This window comes from Ochotona curzoniae, unplaced genomic scaffold (assembly GCF_017591425.1).
Source record: "Ochotona curzoniae isolate NIBS_2020 unplaced genomic scaffold, NIBS_Ocur_1.0 scaffold_2476, whole genome shotgun sequence".
Taxonomy (NCBI): Eukaryota; Metazoa; Chordata; class Mammalia; order Lagomorpha; family Ochotonidae; genus Ochotona; species Ochotona curzoniae.
Window position 1 is genome coordinate 12,982,237 of NW_024467095.1, and position 13,064 is coordinate 12,995,300.

Genomic DNA, 13,064 nt, shown 5'->3' on the forward strand with positions numbered 1-13,064 from the left:
TGATACAAGGTCCAGGGGCCGCATATTGCGGTTATATTTTTGTTAGCAAAGTCCTGAAGTGGTACAGTATATCACATGGCAAGAGACAGCCCATGTCTCTATTCCTCCTTATTCCTCCACTGTTAAAGCCATCAGATATTACAGAATTCCAATTTGTAAATTCCACTCTACATAGTAGTGGACTAAAACTAGCAAGTTGAACAGCTCAAGGCACACCTCATTTTGGAGTAGTTCATGAATGAATAAAACTTAAATTATGAGTTACCAATATGAGTAAGTTGCTGGCATTGAAGTATTCGTCTAGACTAAAGTTTACATCTTATGTTGATTCTCTAAAGTTCTAGAAGGCTGGACAACGAATGGCTTAAAAATAGTATAGAAGTAGAACGGCACCCACCAGCATGTGTATGGGCTGGATAGTGGGGCTGGTTGGGTTGGGTCGAACTAGGTTTCAATGCCCATTGACATGTATGAGAGCTGAATGGGATGTGTGGGACAGACTGGACAAGTCTGCTGTTCATATTGGTAAGCACGGGAACCAGGGCAGGAAGCAGGCCTGGTGGAGGTTATTGGGAGTTGCCCTGACTAGGCTGCAGCTCCCACTGGCTTGCATGAGGGCCGAGTGTGAGGTGTGCAGAATCAGACTAGACTGCAACACCCATTGGTTTGTGTGGAAGATAGGGCTGGAAACAGAACCGAGCCAGCAATTGCAACCACCAACATATGCATAAGCTGCTTGGGGTGACAGCCTGTGCCAGACCCTGTACTGGCATGTGCACAAAAGAATCAGGCCTAGGATCACCCCAGTTGAAGTTTCTTTGGGGATCCATCCAACAGAACTGCTGATCTCAGAACCCCAACCATGAAGAGAAATGCAGGTTCCATGATCTGATCATGGAGTGCATGTGTCAAAGCTGAGCCTCATCAGAGGCTCAGACAGAACAGTAGACAGCAAATCCAAGTGCACATGGAGGATATGGCAGTCCATCAGAACCTGCAGAGGACACCTGGTACCACAACAGAGGATGGAGGACAGAACAAATCAATCAACTACCCCAGCCATGTGTTGGCAGTGAATATCTGGGCAAACGGAGACTCTGAGGTGGACTACATTAGCCAGTGGATTCTGGGGAGATTTCATTGTGCTGGAATGGCAAGGTTGGCAGCAGTTCAGAATTATTGAACTATCAAAGCCACTTGAGCAGTGCCCTTGCATCAGAGACCTGGGATGGGTGGGAGACTGGGGCGGGGGGAGGCAGCTTCTCCCTTTATCTCTCCCCTTATCCCAGATCTAGAAAAAAAAATAATAATGTGGAAACAATGGTTTTATACCCACTTTTCTGTAGCCCTTGACCCTTTGTGCCCTAATCAACTATGTAAATATTATTAAAATAAAAAAAACAGTACAGAAGTAGATTTTAAGTAAACATGAAAAAAAAAAGTTTCAATCAGACCCAAGGAACAATGAATTTTGATTAATTTTTATTTTTAAATTTTGTTTCTCTATTTTCCTCCATTTCTGTGTGCTACTTAAACTTTATTTTATGGAATTCTACTTTATAATGTTTTGAGTATCTTTCTATATATAATTTACCTTTTTTTTAGTGATTTCTTTAGTTGACTACACACACACACACACACACACACACATCTCCATAGAATATCTGTATACATAGCCAATATGTATGTATTGACAGTGCTGCCTTCTCTCCCCAACCCCAAATGACTCTCTCTTATTGGCCCTTTCTAAAATGTGAGTACAGATATGACCAACCAAGGGAGGGGCATAATAAGAAGCAATCAGAAGAGAGGGATAGTAACCAACCAGGATACCAGAGTAACAACCAATTAAGGAAGTGGAAGTATGTGCCATTGAGGCACACTGCATGAACCAATCAGAAAATTGATATTGCAGTAAACTATTTTGTACAGAGGTGTGCGGAGTGCCTCACTGGTTCACTTCAGCAGTCAACAACATCTGCACATTGCATATGTCTCCTCCTTTCTGTCTCCCCTTCTCTCGGGATTCCTAGAGAAGTCACATTTTGTGTTTTTTCTTTCCTATGCTTTCCTTTCCTTTGTGGGAGCCCCTGGAGTTCCCATCAATTGAAATTGCTTATTTCTTACAATTAAGGTATACGTTTTAGCTAGCTGATTTCAAGATATTTTTCTTAGTTTTCAGAAATCTGATTCTGATTAATCTTGATGTAGATTTCTTTGAGTTTGTCTTATTTGGATTTGTTCTTGAATCTGTAGCTTTAGAATTTTTGCAAATCTGGATTTTTAAAAAGATTTTTATTTATTTTACTTGAATGTCAGAACTAGTAGATAGTGAGAAAGAGAACTACCATCCACTGATTCACTCCCCAAATGCCCACAATGGCCAGAGTGGATCTGATCAGGAGTCAGGAACTTGTTCCAGTTCTCCCACATAGGTGCAGAGGCCTAAGGACTTGGGCCATCCTCTGCTGCTTTCCCAGGCAAGGAGTTCAATTGGGAATGAAATGACTGGGACATGAAACAGTGTCCATATGGGATGCTGGCACCAAAGGCAGAGGCTTAGCCTGTTACATCATGGCATCAGCCCCAACACATGTGGAATACTTTAAGCCTTCCTACCCTCCCTTCCTCCCTCTTTTTCTCTTTCTTTCTTTCTCTCTCTTTTTCTTTCTTTCTCTCTCTCCTCTCCTTTCCTTTCCTTTCCTTTCCTTTCCTTTCCTTTCCTTTCCTTTCCTTTCCTTTCCTCTCCTTTCCTTTCCTTTCCTTTCCTTTCCTTTCCTTTCCTTTCCTTTCCTTTCCTTTCCTTTCCTTTCCTTTCCTTTCCTTTCCTTTCCTTTCCTTTCCTTTCCTTTCCTTTCCTTTCCTTTCCTTTCCTTTCCTTTCCTTTCCTTTCCTCTTTCTTCTCTTTCCTTTTTCCTTCCTTATATCTTTCTCCCTCCCTCCCTCCTTCCTCCCTTTCTTCCTGTCATTCTTTCCTCCAGTTTACACATTAGCATTTCAGGATTGCTGGCTTCTCCAAAAGCCTGTCTCAGACATGTGTGAAAAAAGGAATCAACTAAGACCTATAAGACTCACTGATTGGTTGTTAGCTTCCAAGGGTCCCAGATTGTTTGCCTTCTTCTCTTCATTTTATTTTTAGTGCTTTCTCATACTTATTTTATAATGCCCTTATTTGTAATTAGCAGGAGCAATAGGAAAAAATGCATATATCCCATCTTCATGGAAGCAGAAATCCTATCCAGTTTGTTTTGTCTTCCTGTTTTAGGTATCTAGTAGTTTTAAAACATATTAGAGCTTTGAGGCAATTTTTATAATCAAAAGTCAAAATGATTTGGCACAACACAACAGCTCAACTGGCAAATCCTCTCCTTGCAAGGGCTGGATCCAATATGGATGCTGGTTCATGTCCAAACTGCCTCACTTCCTAATCAGCTCCTTGCTTATAGCCTAGGAAAGCAGTGCAGGATGACCCAAACCCTATGGATCCTGGACCTGTGTGAGAGACCCAGAAGAAGCTCCTGGCTCTGGATCAGTTTAGCCTTGGCTGCTGTGGCCACTTGGGCAGTGAACCAGCAAATGGAAGATCTTCATGCATCTCCTACTCTCTGCAGAGCTTTCTTTTCAATAAAAATTTAATCCATAAAAAAATCAAAATGATTTAAAAATAGTACTGATGAAACGCTGTTTTTCTCGATGACCTCTAGTGTATAGAATATCATTTGTACTAATAAATAACACTATATTTTCTGTCAGAGACAAATATTCTGATTCAGAATATTTGAGTGTTCAGTGCTATGCAATTAGACAGATGTTTTGGCATCTCAGTATTTACCAATGAAATAAGATTGTTGAACTCATTTGATCATCTCTAATTTCCTTCTAGCACTCATCACTTTTATCACTTCAAAAAAACCCTGGACTTCCTGCATTGGTGGTATAGTGGTGAGCATAGCTGCCTTTCAAACAAAACAAAACAAAACTGGACTTTCTGTAACAAGGGATTTGAAATATGGTTAAACCCGAAAAAATCTTCAAAATGAGAATAAAAATATTGATCATTAATGAATCCTAAAAATGTTCTTGATACACTGCTTTATATGTTCTTATGTAATCATTCAGATGATCCAATGAAGCAGAGATCATGCCCATTTTATACTTGAGAAGACAGGCTAAGAAAGATAAAAATGTGTCCAAGCATATTTTATTGTGAAGATGTACTAGATTCCAAGTCTGTTTGACTCGAGCTTATTTACACAACTGCATGCTACGTGTGTGTCTTATTTTTGTTTTTCTGGCTTCTTAAAAAAGCAGACTTTTTTTTTTTTGGAAGCAGGATATTAAAGTAAAGCTTCTTGGTAGCCAAAAGATACAGGTTATTAATTTCTTCAATCTGTTTCATTTCATTTTTTAGCTTCAAAAATATAAACACGTAAAACAAATGCCTACAGCTATTTCTTTATTTTTATTCTGCATCAATTATCAATATTGAAAGCATTGTTACCTTGATAAACAATCATTTCTCAAGAACAAAAATCCAATTTTTCAAGCATCCTTAAACTTTGTAGTTTCTCAGGAATATCTTTCTTTGTGAATTGTACTCATTTATGGTGAATGGATAAGGAAACATTTTGCAACTACTCAAGCCAACATGAAACTTTAAACAAGCAATACAGTGAAAAGAAGAGAGAATGGCAGATACTAACGTGTACAAGTTAAGCACTTTGTGATTGGTCCTGAAAAAAGAAAGACTTCATACATTTGTTGTTTGGTTTTCATCAAAGAATCGAAGAATATGAACTATAAGATTAACTCTTGCACATCCTACATTTTGCTTTCCTATGTCTTTAGAATCAAAGTTGTGTCAAAGTAATACTTTTTAAAAATTGAAACCAGTAATGTAAGTTTGTGTAGACAACACGGCATATTTTTATGTGGTCAGACATTCATAAGTGGAACACAAGAGGGGTTGACAGGCTAGGCAGTGAGGACTATATGATTCCTAATTTGACTCTCCTATTGTGAAGTCTCCCTGACTTTTGCTGGGGTATTCTGTGTTTTGGTCAATGTGTAGGTGGTATTGTGATAGTCATTAAAATTTCCCATTACTCTGTGTTCCCAGAAATACTAAGAGAAGTAATTGTGATATAAAGTTGTTGCAACAGGAAGCTGGTAATTGGCTGGATGGTCTTGTTCTGAGATCAGAATGTGCTTTTCTAGGAAAATGATGTTCTCTTCAAAGTTGCCAAGATTTAGGTAGATAAGAGTGCTGAATCTTGGTCAGCAGGATTTTTGTTGTTTGTTTTTTGCTATAAAACACAACGTGTCAGTAGGGTACTCTGGGGTGGAAAAACAACTTCTAATTATTTTGTAATTTTTTTATTGAAATGTGGCTGGGCAACAGTCCTAGAGTCCCAGTTCTGCTATCGGTAGGTTGAACCCTTGCATATCAGATTGCCTCATGTGTGAAATGAGACTGAACTGGGTATCTTTCAGCTTGAACACTCGAGGAAACCATCAGTGACTCTATGTCACGTCACCAGGCTTTTGTTTCAGTAGCTTTCTACAGCAACATAAGATGCTTACCATAGGGTAAAATTTCCACTCCCACTTCAGATTTTTTTAAAATATATTAGGTGTTCTGAGAAAATTGTAATGTAAATGTAAAATTTAAAAAAAAATCATTGTTTTGTAGGCAATTTCAATCTTTTTCTTGTCATCTTTCCAATAATCAATTGGGTTGCTCAAGCTGATTGATGTATTTATTGAGTACCCACTGCCTGATGGGCCCCGACTTAGGTATGGAACGGCAGAAAACATGAACAATGAATGTCCATGAGGCCGCCTCCTCCGCCCCCCCCCAACAATGGAGTACAATAGAGTTCCTAACAACGCATCTTTTCAACAGAACCTTATTCATGGTCTGTGATACTGCATCCTCGCTGATGATGGCGATGGTGCGCCAAGGGCAGTTTTTAAGATGAAAAGACAAGTGGCACTCTTGCAGAACTCTAAGTTTAAGACAAAGATGTTTCCTTTTAAGCAGGATGGCTTTGTTGTCTTGGTCTTTGATATAACCCCGAGGACTGAAGGGCTTCGATCTCCTGATGAACCAGTTTCCCTTCCAACATGAAGAGGACCCCCTTATCCTACAGGATGCCAGCCTACTACTTGATTGATTCTTGGGGGTCCTACCTTTTACCTGAGTCAAACTGGGGACAAAAGGAGAAGAGAGGAAGGTACGGCCAAGAGGTCTTTAAGGCTTAAGAATGGGACTGAGAAAAGGTGTGTGCTCCCTCTAGCCTCTAAGCCCCAACTTCCCAGCTGGGAGGTCACCCACAGTTGGGGGGCATACCTGCTTTTGTCCCTCAGCCCGGTAGAGCTCCTAGCTCAATCCCCAACTGCATACCTACCCCAGAGGGCATCAACATCCACCTGCAGCGTCTCTACACCAGGCAGCCTTCCCGGGGCTCTACCCCACTCAACTGTTGACTGGCCTTCCAAGCCTACCACCCCCACCCACCCCCAGCACCATCTTGCTAGATCCGGCCTCTCCTCCCATTAGTCCCCGCCCCTCCTCCTCCTCCTCCTTCTCCTCAGAGTGCACCCAATGGGTGGAGCCCGGGCCGCGAGAGGAGGGGCCTGAGGCGGGTCCATTTAAAGAAAGGCAGAGGGCGAAAGGAGGCAAGAGAGAGGAGAAGAAAGAGAAACCACGGGGGCGAGAAGGCGCCCGTCCAATGACAAAGCCCAGGGGTGGGCGCCGGCCGCCATCTTGTACCGGGCGGCAGGGCTGAGGACCCCGCGCCTCCGCCCTCCGAGGGGGAGGGGCGGCGACGACGACGACGACGACGGCGAGGAAAGTAGCGAGAGCCGCGCCGGGAGGAGGGCGCCTGCAGCGGCCGCCGCCGCGGAGCCAGACGCGGGCGGGGACGACGACGGCGGCGGCGGCGGAGGAGGCGGAAGCCGGCGAACGCGGGCGGCCCCGAACGGCCTCCGATGCGACGCAACGTGAAGAGGCGGCGGCGCCGGCCGCTGGGCGCCCCGAAGGGCCCGGGCTCCTGGTCCGGGGGCCTTAGGGCGGGCGAAGGGATCGCGCTGGAGGCGCGGGAGGAGAAGGTGGTCTACTCTCGGTCTCAACTGTCGCTGGCCGACAGCACCAAGGCGCTGGGCGACGCCTTCAAGCTCTTCATGCCCCGCAGCACGGAGTTCATGAGCTCGGAAGCGGAGCTCTGGAGCTTCCTCTGCAGCCTCAAGCACCAGTTCTCCCCGCACATCCTTCGCAGCAAGGACGTCTACGGCTACTCCTCCTGCCGGGCCTTGGTGCCCGACCCACCCGTGCCACCCTCCGCCCGCGGCCAGCCGCGCCGGCCGGCCCCACGCGCGGCGGCCAGGAGGAGGCGCCGCGGAGCCAGGGCCCACGCCGCCGCGGCCGGGAGGAGGAAGCCACCCCCGGCGGCAGTCCAGCCTTCTCCCGCGGCCTCGACCGAGGAGACCCCGGCGGCGGCGGCGGCGGCGGCGGTGGCGGCCAAGCCCGCGGCGCCCGCGCCCGAGCCCAGCTTCGGGGGTCGCACGCTCGAGGAGATCTGGAGGGCGGCCACCCCGACGCTGACCATCTTCCCCACCATCCGCGTGGGCGGCGACGTGTGGGGCGATCGCAGCCTGGCGGCGGCGAGGCGACGAGCTCGCCAAGTGCTGCAAGTGGACCTGGAACCCGTGGTGAGGCTCCGGCGCTTCCCGGTGCCCCGGGCGTGAGGAGCCGGTCCCCAGGACGCCGCCTGCCGCCGATCCTGCACCCCACCCCTCCCCGAGGACCGACCCCGCCGCCGTCCCCCACCCCACCCCCCTTGGACACGCACGGAACGGAGCTTCCGCTTGGAGGAGTGGACAAGTGTCAGTCGAGTGTTTACAGATCCGGCCAGGACCCTGTCCCCTAGTGCACTTTACCGCGCCAACAAGTTATATCGGATGGTGTTCTCCGCCTTGCGCGCCCCCGCCACGCGCCGCCGCCTGGCACTCCGGGCAGGTGTGACCCCCCAACACTGTCTCTGGGCACCGGGTCTGTGGAGAGGGCCAGCAGCTGGACCCGCAGGGGAGGGCCCTTTGCTTCCTAACCCCGTACTGAGACGTCTCCTGGACTACAGGGGTTGATCCATTTTCTCCCTTTGGACTCTACCTCACTGGTCTGGAAGTCCTCCGAAGAAGTCATTTTCTCTCTCTCTTTTTTTTTTTCTCAAACGAATTTGGTTTCGTGTTTATGTTTTTTTTTTGTTTTTTTTAAAGAAGCTATAGTTCTCTAGTTTACTTACAACCCCCCCCCCCCCCCCCTTTTGACTGCCATCCTTCTTTCTGGGTGAAAAGTTGAACGTTTTGTGATATCGCACCAGTTTGTGCTCAGGGTGTCTTGATCCTCTCCTCCTCATTGTTTCCCGCATTTTATTGGCTTCCAAAGCTTTGACCAAGGATTTTTTTTTGTAAGGTTCAAGCTTATGACAAGTTGTGCAAGGATTTGTAGAACTTTGAATTTTCTGGGCTCAGTGATCACAAACCAAGCGATGCAAAGTACAACTGTGTAAACATTTACGAAGTGTTTCTTAATAAGATTTTATATTCAAAGTTAATGTTTATATTTACTGGGCTCCCCAAGAGAGTGGTCGAGTACTAAAACTTTTGTCTAGGAAAAGTTGACTTGTTAAATTCTTCTGAACTGAATAAAAAGCTGATTGAAAACCACCACGTGGCTTGTGATAAGAGAAAAGTGATGCATACATGATAGAGCGGCGGTGTTGGTTGCAAGAATGGCATCTGATTGGAGGCAATTAGACCGCATGTCCTGGTCCAGCAGATAAACCCACGATTAAGTTACTTTTAAGATGTTTTGAAAATGGGAGCTGCCGGGGAGGTGAATGTGTGTAAGCAGCGACGTGATTAAAGTGATCCACGGAACACCCACGAGGAATCTCGGAGCTGTTGGTGACCCAGAGGACGGGCTGGGGCGTTTCTTGGTAGCAGCTGAGTGAAGTTAACTTTTTTGGGCAACATTGATTTTGTTTTCTTTGGTTTCTTTGTTGTTGTCGGATAACAAGAAATGCCCAGACTAACACTGCTTCTATCAACGTCGTTGCAGTTGGCTTTTTGAGTTTCCTTTTTCTTCATTCATAATCCTGTTTGCAGTTGTAGGTTTTTGACAGCTGAAGATGGCGGGAATCCAACAGGCGAGCCACACGGAGTGCTGACCCTTCCTCATGCCGTTCGTGACAGCGTTTATACCATATGGCCCAGTTGTGGACTATCTGATTATCCAAGTGCCTTTGGCCATTGGTGGCAGCAAGACTTAATGGTTCTTAGTGATGGTGCCACAGCCAGCTTTTCCTGCAATACCTAAAGGGCCAGGTAGTGTTTCTGTACCACTAGTGTTTCAAATTTAAGTGTTCTGCCATTGAATGATCTATCCCGGGGTGGAACTTGACATGTGGAATCCTCAATATGAAGATTTATCTCTGCTTAGCAACGTTTTAGGAGAATAATGAATTGGAATACTGACTCGTGTTATTAGAACTCATATGGCATAGCTTTCTGAAATCATTTTTTGTAGTTTAATAGTCTGTAATAGGAATGTAGTGACTTCAGTTTTAGTATTATTGATTTTTAATATATAAAAACATATATGAGACTTTATGCCAGTTGCCCAACAAGCCTCGTAGTCTTATTTGCTACTCAATGCATACTGTCACATAAGTAAATAAAACGTGAATAATTATTTAGAAGATGGAGGGTGTTTGCGTGATAGGAAGCTTAGCTATATTCTTCTGGTATATTAGTTTCTATTGCCAATTGTATTGCAGATTCATAGGATTTTCTTCCCCTAAACTTATTGTGAACTTTTATACAGCTAGCTAGCAGCTGGAACAAAAGAAGTATTTGTACCACTTCGCTATTGTACATAGTTTTATACTAATGAAAAATAAAACCAGTGGCCATATTAGAACGTAATTTTTACAAGTAGTTTCCCAGAGGATTTTGAAATTAGGCTCAGCTGAGAGATGGACTTGGCTCAGCACATGACTAAAGCATAACCAGTGACACCATGCAGTTTATTTTAACTCAGTCTTGACATATTTTCTTAGGCCTTGTTGCTTCATGCACTTGAACTTTCTCATAAGTGCTTCCTTGGATTGTTTGGGCTGTCTGATTTCAGTTTGGATATATGATTACTTATCCTGGATTCAATATGGCTCATCTGGCCTATTAAAAAATCTTGCTATTTCTGGGTTTTGAAGTGAGATAGTAGGAATTGTTGATTTGGCTGAGTTTGTTTTAGCGAGGCTTATGTTAACTTCAAAAATGTGAAGAAACATCTGATACCGTTGACTAATATTTTAATAGGAAAATAAAAGTATTTTATGTGAACTTTTGAGCAGAATGTGAAAAGAAACTTGGCACCGTGGCCTTTACAGTGAGACATCTGTTTCCTGTCCTCTCAAACTAGTCTGTAACTTAGCTTGGGTATAGTTTGTTTTGTTTTGTTTTTAATTTAAATCCCATGATTTTTTTTTTCTTATATCATGGCACAAGTGAAGGGGAACTAAGAAGAATTTGCTGTTTTTGTTTAATTTTTAACTCTTGAGTGCCTACATGTGGTGGCTGGCACCTTACATAAAATTCCTGTCATTTAAATCCTTGTTGTCAACAACCAACTTGTTTTTGCATTTCTGAAACCAGTAATGTGATTGTTGAGGGCAAGCTTCATGTTGATAATGCAAAATATCACTGTAGTGGTGTTGTATTTATTTTGTCTGAGTTTGGGTACTCCGCTGGACAAGTGTAACTTAAGCTGATGGTTGACACCTTTGTTTATTTACTATGTGAAAATAATAGTACTGTTTTTCAGAAAACACATGAATAAAAAAACTCCAAAAATGTTTGAATCCAAAACCTTTGAGCAATTTTGAACTCCAAAAGGTTTTTTGTTATTTTATGGATTGTCATAACACTCTCAATTGATGGTTTTTAATGGACGTAAATGCCTAATATTTACTTTCTTGATTAAATTTTTTGATAGACTGTTATGTCTTGAGTGTGTTAGAAAGCAATTGTTTATAATGGAATCAAAGTGTTTCCTTGGACAGTTTGATGTGTGTATGATTCAACATTGCAATCTGGTTGTGCTTTCCTTTTTAACTTATTAACTGTAAATAAATTTTAGAGAATACACAAGGTCTAGTTTTTCTAATGATGTTGCAAGTTTTTGAAATGGAATTTGATGTTTGCATGTGATTCAGAAAATATCGTTTTACAGTTTGATAAATTTTGAATTCTTTATGAACTTTGGATTCGTGGAAATCTTAATTTGTGTTTGTCCTATCTTGGGTGTTGGTGGTTGTCTAACGAATCTGTAATTTGTCAGCAGCAAAGACTCTTAAGAATGCATCAAAATTCAGAATTCTGAAATCCTGGTCCCAAATTCTGTATTAATGACAAAGATCCAAAACTCCCATTCTTCCATATTGTGACAGAAAAGTGAGAGAGCTCAGTTGGTGATAGCCATTAAAGGCTGTTGAACAGATCTGACTTCTCATGAATCTGAAAGAGCATAAGTATCATGAGGGTGCTTCAAAAAGTTCATGGAAGATAGAGAAGTTTGTGTTGGTGTAAAATTTGTTTCTTAGAAAATATTTATTTACTTGAAAGATGGAGTTGGCAGAATGAGAAAGTAAGAGATCTCTCTTCTATCCTCTGGTTCACTCCTCAAATGGTTCCAACAGCTGACACTGGTCTGAGCTGAGGACGGTAGCCAGAATCTCCTTGCCAGTCTCTCCCACAGGTGACAGGGGCCCCAAAGAGTTGGGCTGTCATCTGCTGTTCTCCAGGCACATTGTTGGCAGGGAGGCAGATCAGAAATGGAGCAGAAGGGACTTAAACTCATACCCCGATGTGGGATGCTGAAGATGCAGGCAACTACTTAACTTGATGTGTCATAGCACTGGCCCCTGACCAAAAATAAACAAAACAACAATCTTCACAGTTTACATGGCGATCTTTTTCCTTTTTCCTTTTTTTTTTTTTTTCCTGCCAGCAAACCACAGCAAGGACTAGAGTTGGTTCCTGCTGTGAGCTGAATGTGACTATCTGTAGGTGGAGGCAGTGTAAGTTAGTAGTTGAGGAGTCAGTGCTGGGATATAAATCAAGCATGGCTTCATGACTTGCTAGGGTTGGGACTCTAGGTAAATTACTTAAATGTGTGTGCCTTTGCCTCCTCCATATAATTGGTGAAAAAGCCATTGGGCTGCTCCGTAAGGTTTGAAAGCGTGTTAGTGCTAGATACCTAGTGCTTAATAAATGCTATTAGTTAGAGGTGTGCATGCTGAGAATAAGTGTATGGTAAATCAGGGGTGGTCCCTTAGGAGTTCCACTCTACTTCCAAGCATCCCAAGAAGACAAATATGGTCTAGAAAAGCTGCAAGAAAAATGAAGATAGTTTGTAGGTGAGTTAAACTGAAGACATAAATTATATCCATTGGCTTGCTGATAAACCAAAAACCAGTAGGTTGAAAAAAATTGGTGTCTCTCCAAGACATAAAATGTGCCATTTATGAAAGTAAGACATGGGAACCCACATTGTGCAGTGGGTCGACCTGTTGCTTATAATGCTGACATTCTACATGAAGGATGACAGGAGCCTTGGCTACTCTGCTTCCAATCCAGCTCCCTGCTAGTGCTCGAAGGAAGGCAGCGGAAGGTAGCCCAAGTATTTGGGTCCCTGTCACCCACGTGGCTTCTGCCTCCTCAGGTGCAGCTAGGGTTGTTGTGGCCATTTGGGGAGTGAATCAGTGAGTGGTTCTCTCTCTCTCTCACCCTATTTTCAAATAAGCAGATTTTAGGAGAAATTAAAATTATAGAGAAAATGTTTTTTTGATTAAGTTTTCCCTTTGAATAAGTTGAGTAAAGATTGTTTATTTTGCCCGAATAGAACCAAGGTATAATTTGCTTGTCTGAAGTTTGTGCTTTAGGTATTAAAAGCAAAATTAGTATAATAGCTGTTTGAAACATCATAAAATGATTACCAAAAG

The 13,064-nt window shown here is 43.5% G+C and overlaps 1 protein-coding gene across 2 annotated transcripts; it reads left to right on the forward strand.

Moving 5' to 3' along the window:
* The first annotated feature begins 6,689 nt into the window (after positions 1–6,689).
* On the forward strand, positions 6,690–7,839 carry CCDC71L (coiled-coil domain containing 71 like). Of its 2 annotated transcripts, XM_041002039.1 has the most exons (2): positions 6,690–7,470; positions 7,528–7,839. In XM_041002039.1, exons 1-2 carry the CDS (start codon positions 6,994–6,996, stop codon positions 7,747–7,749), a joined length of 699 nt encoding a protein of 232 aa, XP_040857973.1. In that variant the 5' UTR covers positions 6,690–6,993; the 3' UTR covers positions 7,750–7,839. The 2 variants fall into 2 exon arrangements, with proteins under 2 accessions (XP_040857973.1, XP_040857972.1); XM_041002038.1 differs by having other exon boundaries at positions 6,690–7,839.
* Positions 7,840–13,064: the final 5,225 nt, after the last annotated feature.